We start from the raw sequence: 22,726 nt of genomic DNA, 5'->3' as shown, positions 1-22,726 counted from the left end.
TAATGCTGCACATGCAACTATTGACCAGAACGCATCATAAAACTGACTTAAGAAGTGCTATGCTTTCAGATTTTAAAAGCTTGACTGCCTGCCAGATTTCAAACTTGCCTTCTACAGAGGAGACAATGAACATGAATCCACAAGTCAGGGGGAATGTGTACAGTTCTCAAGCACTCTCTAGTCACTTGGTTTACTTCAGTGATATTCCTACCAATGTCAGTAGGAACCTGACATTTCCTACTGCTGAGGCAGCCAAGGATGGGTGCAAACTCCAGCCTCAGGTTCATTAAGAAGAAATAATAATTTAAACCGGGGTTCTGCAACAACCAAGAAGGGTGGGATGGGTAGGAAGGTGGAAGGGAGGTTCAAGAGGCTGGGGATATATGTATACCTATAGCTGACTCATGCTGAGGTTTGGCAGAAACCAACACAGTTCTGTAAAGCAATTATATTTCAATTTAAAAAAATTAAAAATAAAAGAAACAATATAGGGTAAGATTTGCCACACTCTTCTAAGGGTGATTCTTCTTTTACAATTTACTTGCCTCAAAGGCCTGTAAATTAATATACAAACTTTCCTCCCATTAGTACTTTTTGAAATAAGTGAATTACTTTAGAGAGATTTTAAAGTTTCTACCTCTGAAGAACACATATAGAGTCTACCTGCAGAATCACTGCAGTTGCTACTTGCCATTAAATTCACCTGATTATCTCAGTGCCATCGGAAAAGGCTCTTAGAGGATAGAGGTGGCACCCTTTAGAGCAGCTTCATGTAGAGGTCAGCACAGCTGTGCATAAGGGGGTGTTTTAGGCATTTTGAAGATAACTCAGGTTATAGTCCAATTCCAATCATTCCCAGAGCTTTACTATTAATGGGATGATACCTAATTTAAGGTAGATAGCTGGTTAGTCACTCAGTCATGTCCAACTCCCTGTGACCCCATAGACTATAGTCCGCCAGGCCCCTCTGTCCATGGAATTCTCTGGGCAAGAATACTGGAGTGGGCTGCCATTTCCTTCTCTGGTAGCTAGGAGAGCTCAAAAAATCCATTGGTCATCCAGTGGTCCAATCAACTCTTGAGTTCTTAATTAAAACCTTCTAGGTCTTCTCTTCCAGGAACTCTCTATAATTTCTAAGACATTTATTTTTGACTCAGGTCTATTAGGTAGCTCTATGTTCTAAAGTGAAAAGAAGTTTTGGACAGACATCTTTTCTATGCCAAGATGATGAGAGTCTGCTACTGTCTTCCCCTTTTCTGTTGTTTAGCTGTTAAGTCGTGTCCTACTCTTTTGTGACCCTATGGACTGCCAAGCTAAATCTATTGGAATTTCCAAGCAAAAATACTGGAGTGGGTGGCCATTTCCTTCCCCAGGGGATCTTCCCAACCCAGGGATTGAAGCTGCATCTCTTCCCTGGCAGGCAGTTTCTTTACTACTGAGCCACCTGGTAACGCCCTCTTCCACATAGGCCAACTTTAAAACCAGTAGACAAAGACTGAGATATACTCCCCCATTACCTCTGAAACTTATACTTACTTCTTTTTATTGAAGTATAGTTGATTTACAAAACTGTGTTACTTACAAATATACTGCAAAGTGATTCAGGTATATATATATATATATTCTTTTTCAGGTTCTTTTCCATTATAGGTTATTACAGGTATATCTACTTCCTAATGTTCATTCCTCCCCACTCTGTTATTGGTTAGAGTCACAAGTGAGAGATTAGTAAGATGTACTTATTTATTTAGCAATATATTTTTAGTTAAAATTTTTAAATTATGATACTCTGTTTTACAAACAAAATTTCCCACAATAAAACATTTCCCAAAATAAAACCAGTGTTGATGCATATGAAAAAATAAAAAGCTCTTAAATGATTTAAAAGACACCTGTATAAAACAATTAAAAACTACACTGTTGGTTTTATAACATAAAAAAGATGTAGTAGAGAGTCAAACAAGAAACAGGAAAACAAAGTTTATATTCAAGTCCTTTATCCGACTCAGTAAGTAACTTTGAACAAATTTTGCCCTTTCATACCTTAGTTTCTGGAAAAGGAAGGATGCAATAGATATACTACCTATGCCATGGCTTGAAAAACCAAGTGAGATCATGATGTGAAGTGATTTATTAAAAGTATGAGATATTTCCATAAATGTGAGAAAGCATTATGATTATTACAGTTTTACCTTAAATGCCATGTATAACATGTCTGACACATCATAGATCCTCAATAAAAATGTCCTTCTCCTTCCCCACTTATCTCCTAACAGGCCAGCTCAATTTTAATTCCCATATCCATGCCACTCACTCTGCCTTCCTTTACTTTACTAGTGAGACTTGAGAGAAAGGAAAGGATCACCTTTACATCTTCCTCTCTTGGCTTTAGCATCTGGTGCCCTTCCAGCCACCAAAATGACCAAATGTGCCTTCACATAGCTTAGCTCCAAAGCCTCCTGAACTCAGAGGCTCAGGCAACCTGGAATACTGACCTAGTGCTCATAAAATATAATGTGTCCTGACAAAAAAAAAAAAAAAAAAAACTTCCCTTTAAATTGATTCTGACCTCTGAATATTTTTCTCTGACTATTGAATTCGCACTCAGTCACTCAGTCATGTCCAGCTCTTTGTGGCCCCATGGACTGTAGTCCACCAGGCTCCTCTGTCCATGGAATTCTCCAGGCATAAATACTGGAGGTTGCCATGCCCTCCTTCACAGGATCTTCCTGACCCAGAGATCGAACCCACGTTTCTTGTGTTTCCTTCATTGGCAGGCAGATACACTACCACTGAGCCACCTGGGAAGCCCAAGTATTGAATAGAATTGATTTTATTTCACTTGAGCACTTCCACTGTGGGGCTCAAGATGAATAAGAAACAAAGCTCCCTCTGTGAAGGAAATCTCAGTGTAGAAGTAGGAATACATCAACACTGTAACTCAGGAGCAACACCAAGAGTGCTCGAAGGCTGGTATAACAAAGGCCTTGGGAGAGTGAAGGAAGGATGATTCACATTCTGCTGAAGATACCAGGAAAGCCTTCAAACTAAGGGGCTGGGCTTTGAGCTAGATTTGGTGAGAGCCTGGGCCCAGGGGGTAAAGAAAGGAAAATCTGGGATGGAGAAATTCAGTGTGTTGAGGAAATAGTGAATCACTGTGTAAATATGGTGATAGCTAGCTTAGAGATTTATTCAGATCAGCTAGTTTTATCTTTCTTACTAATCTGAATTTAACTCTGTTCTCAAATCTCATTAGAAAAACTAACAAGTATGATTGAATATGTAATGTCACACACCGTTTCCAGAAAACCCACTCCAGAACTTCAGAAGTTTTAAGGAAAACAAACTTGCCTTTAAAATTTAATATGACTTTGGAGCTCGCCTGGTGGCTCAGTGGTAAAGAATCCTCCTGCCAATTCAGGAGACATGGGTTTAATCCCTAGTCCAGGAAGATCCCACATGCTGTGGAGCAGCTAAGCCCATGTGCCATAACTACTGAGCCTGTGATCTAGGGCCAGGGAGCCGCGACTGCTGAGCCCGGAGCCCTAGAGCCTTTGCTCCACAAGAGAAGCCACTGCAATGAGAAACCCACGCAGCGAAACTAAAGAGAAGCCCCTGCTTGCTGAAACTAGAGAAAAGCCCATGCAGCCAAAATAAGTAAATTTTAATATGACTTTTACACTCATCCGTTTCTAGTTCTCTGCTTCTTAAACACACACACACATACACGCATACACCCACAATTCTAAATTGTTTCTTTGAAAGCTTTTTACTCTATGAGCTACTTTATTCCATATGAGACACTGTACCCGATTCACAGTTTAAGTACTTAGTAAACATTCAAAGAGAAGAGCAGAACAGAAAACAGGTAAGAGGTTGAGCAGTCAAGGTTCTCCAACAGATTATTTAGGGGGAAAAATGCTTGAAATGGTGTAAATCAAAATACAGTAAATACAGAAATAGAGAACAGACTTGTGGTTGCCTAGGGGAATGTGGAGGGGTGGAGGGGGACGTTGGGGTTGCAGATGCAAACTATTATATATAGGATAAATAAACAACAAAGCCTTACTATACAGCATAGGGAACTATATTCAATATCCTGTGATAAACCATAATGGACAAGAATATGGAAAAAATGTGTGTATATATATATGTATATGAATCATTTTGCTATATAGCAGAAATCAACACCACATTGGTAAATCAACTATACTTCAATAAATTATTTTAAAAACAAAACAAAAAAAATGCAGTGAATATGTGAAGCAAAGAGGAAACTGGTATAAGCATGTATGTCATATTTAGTATATTTAAAGTATTGATAGAGATTCCTGTGCCAATGGTATACATAAAATTAAGACTCATTTTAAGATGTTAATTATATAAAAAGCCAAATTTTTTGCATTGCACCTTGACATCATGTTCCCTGTGCTTAAGGAATACATTGGTTTAAACATTTGCAGAAAAGTATTTAACTAGGTTTATAAAAGTTTAACAAATAGCTAACAATTTTTTGAATATTTATTTAGGCTAGTGTATCACTGACCCAGTTATTTGAGTAAAATGTCAGTATTATCAGGAAATGTTGCTTTAACGGGAATTATCTTACAGAGTAACCAAGAAACTAAAAAGGCCTCCTGCTAAGTATCACATTTAACAAGATCATCTGACCAATCAGGTCAAGGTTCTTATCATAATCACTGACTTGAGTAATTATTTGTTCTGTAGTCCTAATGAGTTCTGACTTAGGTGGCATCAACTCAGTTTTTCCGGAAGATGTGTTTGTAAAATCTACTTTAAGTAGGTACCTTGATATCATAACAAAATTACTTTGGCTCTCCCTTTCTCACATGCCACCACATACACACCAATGCACACACACACATGACACCCACAAATTCAGGACAGACTGGTATTTTGAATGCTCAAGATCAAATGTCCTGAAAATGTATTCCAAGAAGTTCATTATTATTTTTTATTATTATCTATTATTGTTAAAAGGAATTCTGCTTCCTGAGGGATATGCAACTATAAGAACGTTTCCTATGCTTACTGTTTCCACACTCTACCCACAATCTACTCTATAACAAAGAGGTTTATGTACAGAATGTGAAGTGTACCAACCAGTCAGATACACATTAAAATCTGTCAGCAACAGGCCCGAGCACTTGTCTCATGCATCCAACCTGGGCCGGTGATCTGTTTCACCCTAGATAATATACATGTTTCGATGCTGTTCTCTCAAAACATCCCACCCTTGCTTTCTCCCACAAAGTCCAAAAGTCTGTTTTGTACATCTGTGTCTCTTTTTCTGTTTTGCATATAGGGTTATCGTTACCATCTTTCTAAATTCCATATATATGCATTAGTATACTGTACTGGTCTTTATCTTTCTGGCTTACTTCACTCTGTATAATGGGCTCCAGTTGGATTGGGTAGAGAAGGAGGTGGGAGGGGGGATCAGGATGGGGAATACATGTAAATCATCCATGGCTGATTCATGTCAATGTATGACAAAAACCACTACAATATTGTAAAGTAATTAGCCTCCAACTAATAAAAAAAAAATGGGAAAAAAAAAGAAAAAAAAATCTGTCAGCAATACTAAACTATAGTTCAATGGAAATTTCTTTGCAGGCCTGCATCTCTCTTATTCTTACGGTTGTATGGACAATATTCAAAGAAAGCAAGAGTGATTCATTTCTGTCTTCTTACCACTTATATACTTTGATATAAAATAAACAATCTGATAAGTATTACATTAACTCGGGCGTCTCTGATGGTTCAGATGGTAAAGAATCCGCCTGGAATGCGGGAAACCCAGGTCTGATTCCTGGGTCAGGAAGATCCCCTGGAGGAGGGCCTGGCAACCCACTCCAGTATTCTGGCCTGGAGAATCCCGTGGACAGAGGAGCATAGCAGGCTTCAGGCCATGGGGTTGCAAAGAGTCGGACGCAACTGAGCCACTAAGGACAGGTTAACTAATTACTAGGTTTCCAGCTGAAGTTTTCCAGTTCCTTAGCCATGTCCTGCTTCCAGCTCATATTCTCAAACCTCAATTGTACTTTCCCATTTAAGCAATCCAGTTTTCTCAGCAAGTTCTGAGCTGCTAAGATACTATTATTCTATGTTTAAATTGAGTAGCTTAACTTTTTTTTCTGCTAAGGGTGGTTCTAACTGAAGAGCTTCCTTCAATGAATAGAAAAATTATATTCTTCAATGTTCCACCCTCTAGTGTTAAGGCAGGCCTGGTCATCTGGAAAAGAATGTCAAGCTCAAAAATGAACATTGTAGGGTCTCCTTCATTTTCAGGAGAATAGAAAGAGTTTCTGGGCTCTCTGTATGCATAGGCTGTAATGTACACTTATGCCTATCTACATCTGAAATTATTATTTTAGAAAGAAGAGTATAACGTTTTAAGGATTTGTTTATTGGAATTTCTTTTACTTTAAACAGTTCCCCTCTTTTATTACTCTTTTCATCTCTTCAACTAGCCTCAGGTAGTATATTTATCAGAATACTGTCAAGCATTACAAAAATATTCAAGGACGTGTGCTTATAAATGCCTAAAGGTGCCCTTTTCCACGCAATTTATAGAGTACTCCTTATGTCTTGTCCTTGTGCTAATGCGCTTTGCTCTCACCTTATCCTATAAGAGTAAACTAAACTGGGATAAAATGCAAACATGAAGTTACACAAGTAGAGAAATAAATGAGTGGGAATTCTTGGTAATATTCAAAAATATATTAAGAATCTCTGGAAACATAAGGTAGAAATCTGGACCAATTTTGCAACCAGTTTTGCTTTATTAGGCATCCTAGCTATCTGGTTACAAAAGCAAGGAGATACTTATTAATATTTTTACTTTTAGGGGAAATTTAAGAATATTATGGAAGTCTAAGAATAACCATATCCCTCAAATTAAAAGCTGAAAAACACGGTGTTGAGAGAGCACAGATTCCAAGATCTGGGTCTAATCCTGGCCCAGCACTAACAATCCAAGGAAAGCCCTTTAAGCCCTCTGAACTTCAACCCTTCACCTATAAAAGGAAGATATTGAAGATGATCCTCAAGGTTCCTTCAGCCTCTAAACCTCTGGCATATGGATGGATCCTGAATAAATGCTTGTTGAATAAAAATGCCTAAAACTACCAAAAATCAAAAGATTGAAAATGCAGAATACAGCCTACCCACACTGCTCTGATCCAAAGTAGAGAGAATGTAGAACCACTAGAAAACCAAAGTCAGTCTCATAAACTGTACAGAGGGGACAGAAGGAATAACATTCAAACCAGAGCAACCCTTCTAGAGGTTGCAACATACAGTTGTAGTCAGAACATTCAACGGAAATTCAGAGATGAACCTTGGTTTCCTGCAGAGATCAAACAGGAAGCTGAGCACCACTCGAAAGAGAAGCTTTGACACGGGATCTGAGTGAGAATGAGGGAGCTATTGAAAGGAATCAGTGCTGACAGAGACAGGCAGAAACAGGAATGGGAGGGAAAATGTAATTTCCCTGTTTAAGTAATAAGAAATAGAGTGTTTAACAAATCTTGACTGAATGTAGTTTGTCCCCATGAACTCCTTAATAGTATGACCAGTTATGTTGGTTATATGAATGAATATTCTGCATGTGCTATAAAGAAGATCTAAACTAAAGAGTCTGCTGGGAAAGAGGATTGAGGCTGTGGTCTCAGTCCCATGTGGAGAAATCACTTCAGTTTTCCAGTTGGATCCACTTTTATCAAATACTTCAAACTTCTCTATTTATGGGCAACAAGGATATGCCAATGGAAAATTACAGGCTCACCTCATTTCCTAAGGTGGGGAAATCAAAAGTTTTTTTAAATTACAAAGTCTTTTTTAAAATAGAAAACTTTATGCAGTTTGTATCATATTTTTACTGTGCTAGTTTTCTCAAGTCACTTAACTTCTCTATGCCTCAGTTTTCTCAACTGTAAAATGGGGGAAATGAAACCAGTCTCAAAGACTAGATTAAGTAAATTCACAATATGTAAAGCAATTAGAACAGTATCCAGCACATAGTAAGTGCTATGACAATATTTTATTATTACTGTTGTTGTCATGTCAACCCGCCAAAAGACCCAAGTAGCATTTTAAAATCCATGACATTCAGCCTTCTTGATTCTCAAGAAAATGCCAAACTAAAAAGACATTTGGGAAATAAAATGAAAGCCATTCCAGAATAGCCACCTTTATCTATGTTTAATATTAATAATTTGGAAGAGTAGGCCGGCAAAGTCCAAACCATTTCAAGAATTAATAATGTAAGATATATATATTTCAGTTACTTAAACCAAGTTATCAAAAACTAAAATAAAGGGTGTCCTGTTGAATAGTGTGAGAAAATCATATATTGTAATCAGTTCCTGGTTCCAAAGGCTCTTGTTCACATAGATGTGGAGTAGCTAACTGCAATATTCTGTGCCAAGAGGCACTCAAAGCTATGGAGAGAGAGGAAGCCAGCTTGGGTTGTCAGGTGAAATAAAAGCTCCAAGGTAAGGAGAGAACTCTTTCCCAGGAAGATAGAAGTCAATTTGACACATTTTGCCTGAAGAAAAGGTATCCTTTGCCCTTGAATTTACATTTGCTCCCTGCAAGATGCCTCTAGGCTTTCTGGAATTTCCACTTGAAGTCAAACTTGCTTTAGCAATAATTTTCCATTGTTACAGCTCTAGCTAACACTGATAGCCTGACTGAGGAAAAAAAAAAATGTAGCAATTAAAAGTACAGCAGAACATTTTAACCCTGGCATTTTGACACTGTGGAAACATAATCTGACCCAAGTAAAGTTAGATTAGGTAGATATTATCCTGAAAAATAAAACTAACAATGCTAAATATAGGTACATAAATACATACCTAAAGGGTTTTTTCTTCATTTTTAATAAAAAAGGGTTGAAGAATTGAATATTATTTTTATTTAAAAATTCTATTAAAATTTTGCATGGACACAAATTACTTTATTTTAATTAAGAAGACAAACAAGGTTTGCAAATGAAAAGGGAACTCTGATCATGCATACATGCATGATTAGTTGCTCAGTCATGCCCAACTCTGCAGCTCTTTGAACTCTAGCCTCCTAAGTTCCTCTGTCCACGGAGATTCTCCAGGCATGAATACTGGAGTGGGTTGTCATGTCTTTCTCCAAACTGATCATACTGAGCAGTAAAACATGATTTTGAATTATGATACATTTTAGTCAGAATAACTGACTGATTTCTGGTAGCCCCCAAAGGCTTGACTTCTATTTTTCTGTAAGGTAGGAAAAAAATATCTGCTGACACAGATCTTTTCCCCATCTAAGGTTAGAAAATCACAACTAGAAATTTATAATATAGTTTCTACAAAAGATTATATTACTTACCTTTCTACTTTATAGGATCATGTGTGATCAAATAAAATCTGTGTGAGGGAACTTTAAGAACTATAAAATGCTATACAGTATAATAAACAATAGAATCTACACAGGTAAAATCAAAGTATAAAAGAGTCCAAAAAGTGGGTTTGAGAATAGAGGTAAGAAGGTACATATATGCTCATCTTTTTAGTTGATGATTTGGAACCGAAGTAATATTGGAAGTCACAGCAGAAAAGTGCTTATCTGTAGCTCTCAGGGGCAATGGGAGTGCATACATGAAGAACAATTCTTAAAGCTTGTGCCGTTCAAACTTTCAATTGTATGAATCACTGAGGATCCTGTGAAAGTGCAGATTCTGATTCATCAAGTCTGGAGCAGGCCTTGAGATTCTGCATTCCTCACAAACTCCCAGGTGATAACACCCAGGCTGTTGGTCCAACCATGGAGTAGCAAGACTTGACTATCAAGGGCTGACTGAGGAGCAAATCAGGTGTTACAAAATGAAGAGGATTGGCTAAGACACTCAGGGTGTCATGAAACATCCAAGAAGATTGATAATGGAGATCTTGATCAGGAAAAGATGTAAATAAGACACATGTGTCAAAGTCATAAACTGGGATGGAAGGACCAGAAGAAACCAACATGTACGGGATGAACTGAGGTCAGGAAATGTAGTAGACATATGATGTTCTTCCTCAGGGATTCTTTTATAACTCTGAAGAGAGGGAACTCCTTCAGGAGGTAGAAATCAGCCACATGAAAGAACCCCAGAAGTCTTCATCAGCAATTAGTCTTTACCAACTAAATATTAGGCATTTCTAGAGTTTGAAAGAATCATGTATTTGCAATAGACTGTCATAAAGTATTCTTAGACAAACTTAATACTTAGCACTCAGACTGACTTACCATATTTCTCACCCTCTGAGTGAGTGTCTGGTCGTTGTTCTCCTAGAAAAAAGCACAAAGGGCAAACAAATCTTTATTTTTAGCAGTTGGTGTCTCAGGAGATCAGTACCTATTTCTCCCTGCCCTAAAAATCCTAGTCCTTAAATTTTAATACACAAAATAAAGTCAGTTGGACTGGTGAACTGATACTTAATACCTGAATTCACTGATAAAGAGCACTAAATTTTGAATTAAAACAACAAACTGCATGCAGAGAAAGACACATACTGTATTTTTTTCACTTAAATCCAAAAAATAAAACAAATGTCAATGAATGGAACCAAACTGGAACAGAAACTCATAGATACAGAGAACATACTAGCAGTTACCAGAGGGGAAGGAGGGGAAGGGAATTAAGAGACACAAGCTACTGGATATAAAATAAAATAGGTAATAATTTTAAATCATTACTACAAATCTTACAAATAACATTTTAAATGTAAAAAAACCCTGCATACTTGTAAGAACCTGTAATGGAAAAGAATCTGAAAATATATATAACATATATTTAATTGAATCACTTTGCTTTACACCAGAAACTAACACAACATTGTAAATCAACTATACTTCATTAAAAAAAATTTTTTTTTTAACTGCATGAAAATATTGGAGGTAAGAGGTTTGGGGGTGGGAAATAAAGCTATTAACTCTTCCATTTTTATCCATGCCTTGTACACCTTGGATGATATATAGACAGTCTTGCAAAATTCAGCACCAAAAAATGACGCACTTTGTTTTTCATTTTATGCTAATACTTATTCCTTAGAAGGCACATTAGTCCTGGAAACTTAATATGCATTAAATACTTATTAACTACGTGCAGAATAGAGAAAAGAGATGTAATTCAAATTTAGCATCCACACTTTAGCCATGTTACACATGGCCTTTTCCTTTCACAGAAAGTCCTACATGGTAGATATTAGCATAGCTGGTTCAATTTGGTAGGTAAAATTTAGGGTTATTTGTGGGGAAGAAAAAAAGGTAGCAAGCTCTATGTTGAACAATGATAGCATTACTAAGGCTTTAACATTCAAATAATTCCACACACATATTAAACAAAAATACTAATACTTTTGTTAAGTACTCCATTCTTTGGTGCTTTATCAGATTTGCCAACCCATTAATGGATGCTGTTGAAAAGAATTCCCACTGTAAACCAGGTGGGCAGAAATGACAACACTCGGTCTAAGTTCTAATAATAAATCATTGACAGTCAGAGTTGTGATAAAGAGTCAAGGGAAAGTGAATATGTATAAGCTGTTTTCACTTGGAAAAGATAATAATGATGAATAATAAGTAGAATAGCAGATGACACCACCCTTATGACAGAAAGTGAAGAAGTAGTAAAGAGCCTCTTGATGAAAGTGAAAGAGGACAGTGAAAAAGTTGGCTTAAAACTCAACATTCAAAAAACTAAGATCATGGAATCTGGCCCCATCATTTCATGGCAAATAGATGGAGAAACAGTGGAAACAGTGATAGACTTTATTGTTTGGGGCTCCAAAATCACTGCAGATGGTGACTGCAGCCATGAAATTAAAAGACACTTGCTCCTTGGAAGGAAAGGTATGACCAACCTAGACAGCATATTAAAAAGCAGAGACATTACTTTGCCAACAAAGGTCCATCTAGTCAAAGCTGGGGTTTTTCCAGTAGTCATGTATGGATGTGAAAGTTGGACTATAAAGAAAGCTGAGCACCAAAAAATTGATGCTTTTGAACTGTGGTGTTGGAAGAGACTTTTGAGAGTCCCTTGGACTGCAAGGAGATCCAACCAGTCCATCCTAAAGGAAATCAGTTCAGAATATTCATTGGTGATGGACAGGGAGGCTTGGCGTGCTTCAGTCCATAGGGTCTCGACTGCAGCGAAGAGTCGAGTCAGACATGACTGAGTGACTGAACTGAACTGGCTGATAGTAATAAAATTATTGTCATTAAAAGAAGAATTAGCTATTGGTGCTGGAGAAGACTCTTGAGAATCCTTTGGACAGCAAGGAGATCAAATCAGTCACTCCTAAAGGAAATCAATCCTTAATATTCATTGGAAGGATGAATGCTGAAGCTGAAACTTCAATACTTTGGCCACGTGATGTGAAGAGCAAACTCATTATAAAAGACCCTGATGCTGGGAAAGATTGAGGGTGGGAGGAGAAGGGAGCAACAGAAGAAAGATGTTTGGATGGCATCACTGACTCAATGGACATGAGTTTGATCAAACTCCGGGAGACAGTGAACAACAGGGAAGCCTGGCGTGCTGCAGTTCATGGGGTCACAAAAAGTCAGACATGACTGAGCAACAACAAGCTATTCAAATAGCAGTGCATGTTCCTTCTCACAGAGGCCATTTTCAGCACCTATAATTCACAACTAGTTAGAACACTCAGGAATTAAACACACAGGCTGACATTTTTCAGTAAGACTCTCCTTTCTGTCCACCCCTTAGGCTCCAGGTGCCAGGAAGGAATCCAGGCACTCATGAAAACCTTTGAACTGTAGGCCCTCCTGGCAGCTGCCTGTGCTCTCCCACCATCAACGGGAAAACCTGGGCTTCTGCCTTAGTTGCTTTGCCCAGAGCTCCATCGCCTTTCCTGTGTTCATGTACCTGGCAGGGACCCTCAGGTCCTGCCTCACTCCTGCCAGCTCTGAAGACAGAATCCTGCTCACAGGGCTCTAACTCCCTGGCTTGGATATGTCTGAACAGAGAGAACACCCAGAGCCACAATGTTGCCATTTCTCTGAGTATCCAACATCTTCTGGTGCCTGGCATTGCCACTGTGATGACCTGCTTGCCAAATCAGACATGCTCTCGAGCCTGCTGCCTACCCAAACTGTGCCGGAGCTTAGCACACCCAGTATACTGCAAGGGACCAGGAAGCTGCCCACGCAGAGCCAGCTTCTGTAGCCGATTTCATTTCTCATTCTCTCCTGGCTTCACTGAAGCCTGCTAAAAAGAGCTGAGAGAGTCTGTGAGCCCAAGATGGATGTGATGCTAAACCTACATCTTTTGCAAAAGAGGCTAGCTATAAACTCCTTGCTGAAAAAGAACATAGGACCCAGAGTATGGGCATAACTATGTCCACAGGCTTATTAATTTCTTCCTTCCTTCAGTTCAACTCAGTTGCTCAGTCATGTCTAACTCTTTGTGAACCCATAGACTGCAGCACACCAGGCTTCCCTGTCTATCACCAACTCCTGGAGTTTACTCGAACTCATGTCTATCGAGTCAGTGATGCCATCCAGCCATCTCATTCTCTGTTATCCCCTTCTCCTCCTGCCTTCAATCTTTCCCAGCATCAGGGTCTTTTAAAATGAGTCAGTTCTTCATATCAGGTAGCCAAAGTATTGGAGTTTCAGCTTCAGCATCAGTCCTTCTAATGAATATTCAGGAATGAATATCCATCCTTTAGGATGAACTGGTTAGATGTCTTTGCAGTCCAAGGGACTCTCAAGAATCTCCTCCAACACCACAGTTCAAAAGCATCAATCCTTAGGCACTCAGCTTTCTTTATAGTCTCACTCTCACATCCGTACATGACTACTGGAAAAACCATAGCTTTGACTAGATGGACCTTTGTTTTGAGAAGTAATGTCTCTGCTTTTTAACATGCTGTCTAGGTTGGTCATAACTTTTTTTTTTTAATATGCTGTCTAGGTTGGTCATAACTTTTCTTCCAAGGAGCAAGTGTCTTTTCATTTCATGGCTGCAGTCACAATCTGCAGAGCCCCCAAAAAATAAACACTGTTTTCATTATTTCCCCATCTATTTGCCATGAAGTGATAGGACCAGATGCCATGATCTTAGTTCTTTGAATGTTGAGTTTTAAGCCAACTTTTTCACTCTCTTTCACTTTCATCAAGAGGCTCTTTAGTTCTTCACTTTCTGCCATAAGGGTGGTGTCATCTGCATATCTGAGGTTATTGATATTTCTCCCAGCAATCTTGATTCCAGCTTGTGCTTCATCCAGCCCAGCATTTCTCATGATGTACTCTGCATATAAGTTAAACAAGAAGGGTGACAATATACAGCCTTGACATACTCCTTTCCCTACCTGGAACCAGTCTGTTGTTCCATGTCCAGTTCTAACTGTTGCTTCTTGACCTGCATACAGATTTCTCAGGAGGCAGATCAGGTGTTCTGATATTCCCATCTCTTCCTTCTTTAACTTATTCATTATTAGCAAACATTTATTGACCTCTTACTGGGTATCAAGAATCTGCCTGCAGTGTAGGAGACACTGTTTTGATCCTTGTGTTGGGAAGAACCCCTAGAGAAGGGAATGGCAACCCACTCCAGTATTCCTGCCTGGAGAATCCCATGGCTAGATGAGCCTGGCAGTGCATAGGGTCACAAAGAGTCGGACATGACTGAAAGATTTCACTTTCACTGGGTATCAAATATTAGGCTAGGCACTGAAGCTACCTAGGTGACTAAGGGAATCCTTGCCCTCTTGGAGTTGTTTGGTAAAGTCTCAGGATGAAAGACCTTAATCAAATAAACACACCAGTAACAATTTACTTGCAAATGTGGTATCAGAGATGCTATGAAGGAGAAGTACAAGATGTGAGGACAATATCTAATCTAAAATTTAAAAGATGAGTAAGAGCTAGCATGATGGTTGGCAGTCTTGGCAAAGGGCATACTGTGGGCAAAGAGCCAAGATAGGAAGGAACTTGGTAGCTACGAGGAACCAAAACAAAGCCAGCATGGCTGGAGAACACTGGGTGAGAGGCTGAGTGACAGGAGCTGGGACTGGAGAAGCAGGAAGGGAGGGCAAATGGACACACGTGGCTATACCCTTGTAGAAATATATGCTGGAGCACCCAAGGTCTGAGAGGACCTGAGGTTGTTGGGTATCATCTGTAATATTTTATGTTTTCAAAAAAAAGAACTGCTGCTAAAGTCAAAAAGGTAACAGTATTCTGGGCATCATGGTCAGGTACTAGAACAAAATAAAGATCATCATCCCATGCATCAGTAAATTTTTTTTTTTAACAGTTCTAGTTACTGAAGCTGAAGCTCCAATATTTTGGCCACCTAATGCAAAAAGCTGACTCATTGGAAAAGACTCTGGTGCTGGGAAAGACTGAAGGCAAAGGGATAAGGAGGCAGCAGAGGATGAGATGGTTAGATGGCATCTCCGACTCATAGGACATGAATATGAGCAAACTTCAGGAAGGAGTTTGCTCATATTGCTCCATTGTGAAGGACAGGAGTGCCTGGGGGGTCACAGTCCATGGGGTCACAGAGAGTCAGACACAACATAGTGACTGAGCAACAACAACAAACAACAAGTAGCCGCAATTTAAAGGAAAATATAGTGGAGTCAGGGAAGGCCCAGAGAAAGTCAAAAGAAAGGGCCAGAAAATGTGGTCCATACATAAACAGCATCACGCAGAGAGAAAAAAGGATGAGGGTAGAAATGAACCAAGTCTACAAAATCAAAGGCTACAGAATGATTATAAGGAAGAGAAAGATGAATACTACATTTTAGAAATTAGAAATGGTGTTTTTATGGAAAGTTTGCAATTCATAGCCTGAAAAAAATACATTTTATTTTACATCAAGTCCTGCTTTCTGCATGGCCAGCATGCAGACGTAGCCCAGCAGTGCTCCTCACTCCCTTGACAGCCTGGGGCAGGCATGCTGTGTCTGTTTTTTTGTCTGTACAATGGGAGGAAGCTCCATCACAGTTGTTGTCAGGAGTAAATAACGTGATAATAAAATGCTCACCATAGTGCCTGTCACATAACAGATACTTGGTGATGAATGCTAATGCCCTTCCTTGTAGAAATCAGGAGCTCCGACAGATGCTGCCACATGAAAATAAAATAGGTGAATGAAAAGAAGAGATGACTGATAAACAAGAGATTATTTTGCATATCACTAATATTTTTTTATACAGCCTGAAACATGAAAAAAATAAGTGCACCTCAAAACATACTCACTGGTATCCTTTCCAAACCACAAGAGCACAAGAGATGGTCACTGACATTCCTGTCTAGCAGGAGTCTCCCTGACACTCCTTTAATAATCATGCCCCAGGCACCTCCGGCCCAAGGCTGTTCCAGTGTTTACCTACTTTGATTGTCTCCCAGTTTTCACCACTAGGCTGAACACGTTCCTCCACATAAATACAGACAGACAGATATACATTTTCCAAGACTCTTAAACTCACTTTTTTTAACCTGTTCCTATCTCTCAGTGCTCTCAATTAACCCATCCTTGTTCCAAATATTGAGGTATAATGTGCCCCACTTTGGAGTGGGGGGAGTGGGATGAATGGGGAGAATGGGATTGACCTTTCTACGCTACTATGTATAAAATAAACAGCTATGAGAACCTACTGTATAGCACAGGGAACTCTACTCAATATTCTGTGGTGACCAAAATGGGAAGGAAATTCAAAAAAGAGGGAAGCACATATACAAATAACACAACACTGTAAAGCAACTATCAGTTCAGTTCAGTCGCTCAGTCGTTTCCGACTCTGTGACCCCATGGCCTGCAGCACGCCAGGCCTCCCTGTCCATCACCAACTCCCACAGTTTACTCAAACTCATGTACATTGAGTAGGTGATGCTACCCAACCATCTCATCCTCTGTCATGCCCTTCTCCTCTCGCCTTCAATATTTCCCAGCATCAGGGTCTTTGCAAATATGTCAGCTCGTTGCATGAGGTGGCCAAAGTACTGTAGTTTCAGCTTCAGCGTTAGTCCTTCCAATGAACATTAAGGACTGATTTCTTTTAGGATGGACTGGTTGGATCTCCTTGCAGTCTAAGGGACTTTCAAGAGTCTTCTCGAACACCACAGTTCAAAAGCATCAATTCTTCAGTGTTCAGCTTTCTTTATAGTACAACTCTCATATCCATACATGACTACTAGAAAAACCATAGCCATGACTAGATGGACCTTTGTTGACAAAGTAATGTCTTTGCTTTTTAATATGCTATCTAGGTTGGTCATAACTTTTCTTCCAAGGAGTAAGCGTCTTTTAATTTCATGGCTGCAGTCACCATTTGCAGTGATTTTGGAGCCCCCCAAAAATAAAGTCTGCCATTGTTTCTCCAGCTATTTGCCATGAAGTGATGGGACCAGATGCCATGATCTTAGTTTTCTGAATGGTGAGCTTTAAGCCAACTTTTTCACTGTCCTATTTCACTTTCATCAAGAGGCTCTTTAGTTCTTCTTCACTTTCTGCCATAGGGTGGTATCATCTGCATATCTGAGGTTAGTGATATTTCTCCCAGCAATCTTGATTCCAGCTTGTGCTTCATCCAGCCCAGCATTTCTCATGATGTACTCTGCATATAAGTCAAATAAGCAGGGTGACAATATACAGCCTTGACATACTCCTTTTTCTATTTGGAACCAGTCTGTTGTTCCATGTCCAGTTCTAACTGTTGCTTCCTGACCGGCATACAGGTTTCTCAAGAAGCAGGTCAGGTGGTCTGGTATTCCCATCTCTTTCAGAATTTTCCACAGTTTATTGTGATCCACACAGTCAAAGGCTTTGGCATAGTCAATAAAGCAGAAACAAATGTTTTTCTGGAACTCTCTTGCGCTTTCGATGATCCAGCGAATGTTGGCAATTTGATCTCTGATTCCTCTGCCTTTTCTAAATCCAGCTTAAACATCTGGAAGTGCAGAGTTCATGTAGTGTTGAAGCCTGGCTTGGAGAATTTTGAGCATTACTTAGTTAGCGTGTGAGATGAGTGTAATTGTGTGGTAGTTTGAGCATTCTTTGGCACTGCCTTTCTTAGGGATTGGAATGAAAACTGACCTTTGCCTGTCCTGTGGGCACTGCTGAGTTTTCCAAATTTGCTGGCATATTGAGTGCAGCACTTTCACAGTGTCACCTTTTAGGATTTGAAATAGCTCAACTGGAATTCCATCAACTCCACTAGCTTTGTTTGTAGTAATGTTTCTTAAGGCCTACTTGACATCCTATTCCAGGATGTCTGGCTCTAGGTGAGTGATCACACCATTGTGATTATCTGGGTTGTGAAGATCTTTTTTGTACAGTTCTTCTGTTATTCTTGCCACCTCTTCTTAATATCTTCTGCTTCTGTTAGGTCCATACAATTTCTGTCCTTTATTGAGCCCATCTTTGCATGAAATGTTCCCTTGGTATCTCTAATTTTCTTGAAGAGATCTCTGGTCTTTCCCATTCTATTGTTTTCCTGTATTTCTTTGCATTGATCACTGAGGAAGGCTTTCTTATCTCTCCTTGCTATTCTTTCGAATTCTGCATTCAGATGGGTATATCTTTCCTTTTCTACTTTGCTTGACTTCTCTTCTTTTCACAGCTATTTGTAAGCCTCCTCAGACAACCATTTTGCCTTTTTGCATTTCTTTTTCTTGGGAATGGTCTTCCTCCTTATCTCCTCTACAGTGTCATGAACCTCCGCCCATATTTCATTAGGCACTCTATCAGATCTAGTCCCTTAAGTCTATTCCTCACTTTCACTGTAAAATCATTAGAGATTTGATTTAAGTCATACCTGAAGGGTCTAGTGGTTTTCCCTACTTTCTTCAACTTAAGTCTGAATTTGGCAATAGGTAGTTCATGATCTGAGCCATAGTCAGCTTCTGGTCTTGTTTTTGCTACTGTATAGGGCTTCTCCATCTTTGGCTGCAAAGAATATAATCAATCTGATTTCGGTGTTGACCATCTAGTGATGTCCATGTATAGAGTCTTCTCCTGTGTTGTTGGAAGAAGCTGTTTGCTATGACCAGTGCATTCTCTTGGCAAAACTCTATTAGCCTTTGCCCTGCTTCATTCTGTATGCCAAGGCCAAATTTGCCTGTTACTCCAGGTGTTTCTTGACTTCCTACTTTTGCATTCCAGTCCCCTATAATGAACAGGACAACTATACTCAAAAAAAAAAAAAAATTTAAACCCTCTTAACAGACGTGTTTAATGCTATAGTGTGAGTTAGTGTTATGATACATGTTGCAGAAAGAAATCAGGTAATTTATCCATATTCATAGTAACTACATTTTTAGATGATGTCTCCTAAGAGAAAACATAAAGCACAAATTCCTTGTAGAAACTGTGACACCCAGATGATAGATGGCAGACAAGGGGAAATAAAGAAAAGGCCAGGTTTGGCAGTAATGATGCCATTATGAACCATTTATGCAATTAATTGCCTGCTATATGGGGCTTCCCAGGTGGTGCTAGTGGTAAAGAACCTGCCTGCCAATGCAGGAGGCATAAGAGACATGGGTTCAATCCCTGGGTTGGGAAGGTTCCCTGGAGAAGGAAATGGCAACCTGCTCCAGTATTCTTTCCTGGAAAATTCCACAGACAGAGGAACCTGGCAGGCTACAGTCTATTGGGCCACAAAGGAATCAGACGTGCCTGAGTGTGCACACACATACCTACTTATAAGGAAAGTCATGTTTCCCAGCTTTTACTATTGTCTCTTTTCATTTGTGATTTTTTTTTTAAATCCCTTTGTTTCTCCTCAAAAAAGTAAAAACAAAGATTCACTGAATGAGTGAGATCTATGTGGTATCATATCAAACAATGTCATCCTAAATAAACACTTCTAGGATTCACTTCATTTGTCCAGATAAGCAGTATCCTTTGAAGGAGCAAAAATGCAATATCCTTCCATATCAGCCTGTATAATAGGTCCAAATGCTATGTGAGGGGCAGGTAAGAGAAAAAAATCCGGTTTTGCCCAATTTCTAATAACCATATATAGAATCACAAGCCCAAAAATGATGCTTGAAAGTTTATGGAAAATTGACAGCACTGACTACAAATTTCTGTGCTGTGTTTTGGGAGATGGAGGTTCTAGAAATGGTGCTTGTTACATTTATATACTACTTTAAATTAAAATAGCTTTTGGAGAAGGCAATGTCACCCCACTCTAGTACTCTTGCCTGGAAAATTTTTGTATTGTTTTTATTCATTCAACCAAAATTTCTTGAGCACCTACTCTATGTTACTAGTGTGGCATTAGGGGTCACTAAGAAATAGCAAGACCCTGTCTCTATCCCCTGATAGTCTGCAGTCCAGGGAGAATGAGAAGTTTCTATAATTCTTGAAGCAGCAACAGGACATAAGGGTGCCACCATTACAAGACACGGCAAAGATGTTTGAAGTACAGCGTACTGAAGTTAGTAACTCGGGGGATTCCAATTGGACTTCTGGCATAATGGTGTATCCCATTTCTGAATGCCAGAAGCACATTCAATGTCAGACTCTTACCCAGGTCCATGACAAAGACAGCGAATTAGATAAAGAAATGGTACTAAACAATCCTAACTCATTCCATTCCATTACCTTAAGCATCTTTAGAAAGTGTTGAAGAAGAAAAGGGTCTCAAGTCAAATGAAGCAGTTAGAGCTCAGTATGGCTCATGAAGTAGATTAGGAAAATGCTCCTGGTGCCAAAATATACTAGTCAATTTCCCAACCTTCAAGAGACATTTGAAGGTTAGTCTAAAGATCACTTCACATAGATTCATCTGCCTTTGGAGACTGTCCAATTATATCCCCCCATGTAAAGGTCAGAAGCAAAACAGCCATACTTCAGTGCAAGCATTCCTCAGTGCAAGAAAAGGGTGTAAGCTGAATAAGCATAAGCTACCAAGTATAAGATGACTAAAGATAAGAAAAGGATTAAACAGTCACAAAAGAAGAAAGTGAGGGCATCTCTCTTTAACAGTCGTTGACCCATAACAGAATCCAATCACCAAATACAAAAGGGAAAAGAACCATGATTCTCAGTGAAAAACAAGAAAACTCTGGTGTGACTTAGCTGGGATGACAATGGAAGGAAGGAGAGGAAAGAGGAAAATGAAGACAAAATAAGTAGAGAGAGGTAATTACATATGCACAGATACACTCTGGGACTTTTATTTTCTGTGATATTTTCCCATATTTATTCTGAACAGCTGCCATATCACAATGATATACTTTAATGTTGCTGTTGTTGCCACAGGGGTTTAAAATAGGTGAAGGTGAAAAGTCACTCAGTTGTGTCTTTGCAACCGCATGGACTATACAGTCCATGGAATTCTCCAGACCACAGTACTGGATCAGGGGATCTCTAGGGGATCTTCCCAACCCAGGTATCAAACCCAGTTCTCCTAAATTGCAGGAGGAGTCTTTTTTTTTTTTTTTTCATTTATTTTTATTAGTTGACTAATTACTTTACAATATTGTAGTGGGTTTTGCCATACATTGACATGAATCAGCCATGGATTTACATGTGTTCCCCATCCTGAACCCCCATTCCACTTCCCTCCCCAACATGTATATTATCAAGTGTGAAACAGATCACCTAATGGGATAAGTATACTTTTTATAATAGCCAGGGCATGGAAGCAACCTAGATGCCCATCAGCAGATGAATGGATAAGGAAGCTGTGGTACATATACACCATGGAATATTACTCAGCCATTAAAAAGAATTCATTTGAATCAGTTCTAATGAGATGGATGAAACTGGAGCCCATTATACAAAGTGACGTAAGCCAGAAAGATAAAGACCGATACAGTATACTAATGCATATATATGGAATTTAGAAAGATGGTAACGATAAACCTATATGCAAAACAGAAAAAGAGACACAGATGTACAGAACAGACTTTTGGACTCTGTGGGAGAAGGCGAGGGTGGGATGTTTTGAGAGAACAGCATCGAAACATGTATATTATCTAGGGTGAAACAGATCACCAGCCCAGGTTGGATGCATGAGACAAGTGCTCGGGGCTGGTGCACTGGGAAGACCCAGAGGAATCGGGTGGAGAGGGAGGTGGGAGGGGGGATCGGGATGGGGAATACATGTTAATCCATGGCTGATTCATGTCAATGTATGACAAAAACCACTACAATATTGTAAAGTAATTAGCCTCCAACTAATAAAAATAAATGGAAAAAAAAATAAAGTGAATAAACAAAAAAAAAATAAAGCTGGCATTTAGACTGAAACTGAGTCTTATCTCTGAAATAGAAGTCTCCATCAGACAAGCCATAAGCAAGAAATGTTTTCATAGAATTTCTCCCCTAGTATCAACATAGAAATTAACAATTCTGATAATCATCAAATCCACAAATATATACATTTTAGAGCATGTTATTCTGCCTTCTTCCCCTTTTACAGTACTATGTGCATCTATAAATCTTGAGCAGACCACAGACCTAGCACAAGACAGCTTTGGTTGATACCCTTATTATAGGCTACATTAATTTGTGCACTTAGACTATTATATTTATAAAACTTAACATAGGGCTTCCCTGATAGTTCAGTTGGTAAAGAATCCACCTGCAATGCAGGAGACCCTGGTTCAATTCCTAAGTTTGGAAGATCCTCTGAGAAGGGATAGGCTACCCACTCCAGTATTCTTGAGCTTCTCTTGTGGCTCAGCTGGTAAAGAA

The 22,726-nt window shown here is 39.1% G+C and overlaps 1 protein-coding gene across 2 annotated transcripts in view; it reads right to left on the bottom strand.

Annotated features, from left to right (window-relative positions):
• SLC44A5 (solute carrier family 44 member 5) overlaps positions 1–22,726 on the bottom strand; it is a 429,650-nt gene that overhangs the window by 209,168 nt on the left and 197,756 nt on the right. For both annotated transcript variants that reach the window (XM_043460948.1, XM_043460949.1), the window contains one exon: positions 10,288–10,329. In XM_043460948.1, the coding sequence (XP_043316883.1) occupies positions 10,288–10,329 (42 nt within the window). The remainder of the gene's footprint in view (positions 1–10,287; positions 10,330–22,726) is intronic.

Source organism: Cervus canadensis, chromosome 2, assembly GCF_019320065.1.
Source record: "Cervus canadensis isolate Bull #8, Minnesota chromosome 2, ASM1932006v1, whole genome shotgun sequence".
NCBI lineage: Eukaryota > Metazoa > Chordata > Mammalia > Artiodactyla > Cervidae > Cervus > Cervus canadensis.
Note: the sequence above shows the minus strand (reverse complement) of the source record. Positions and strands in the feature narration are given on the sequence as shown.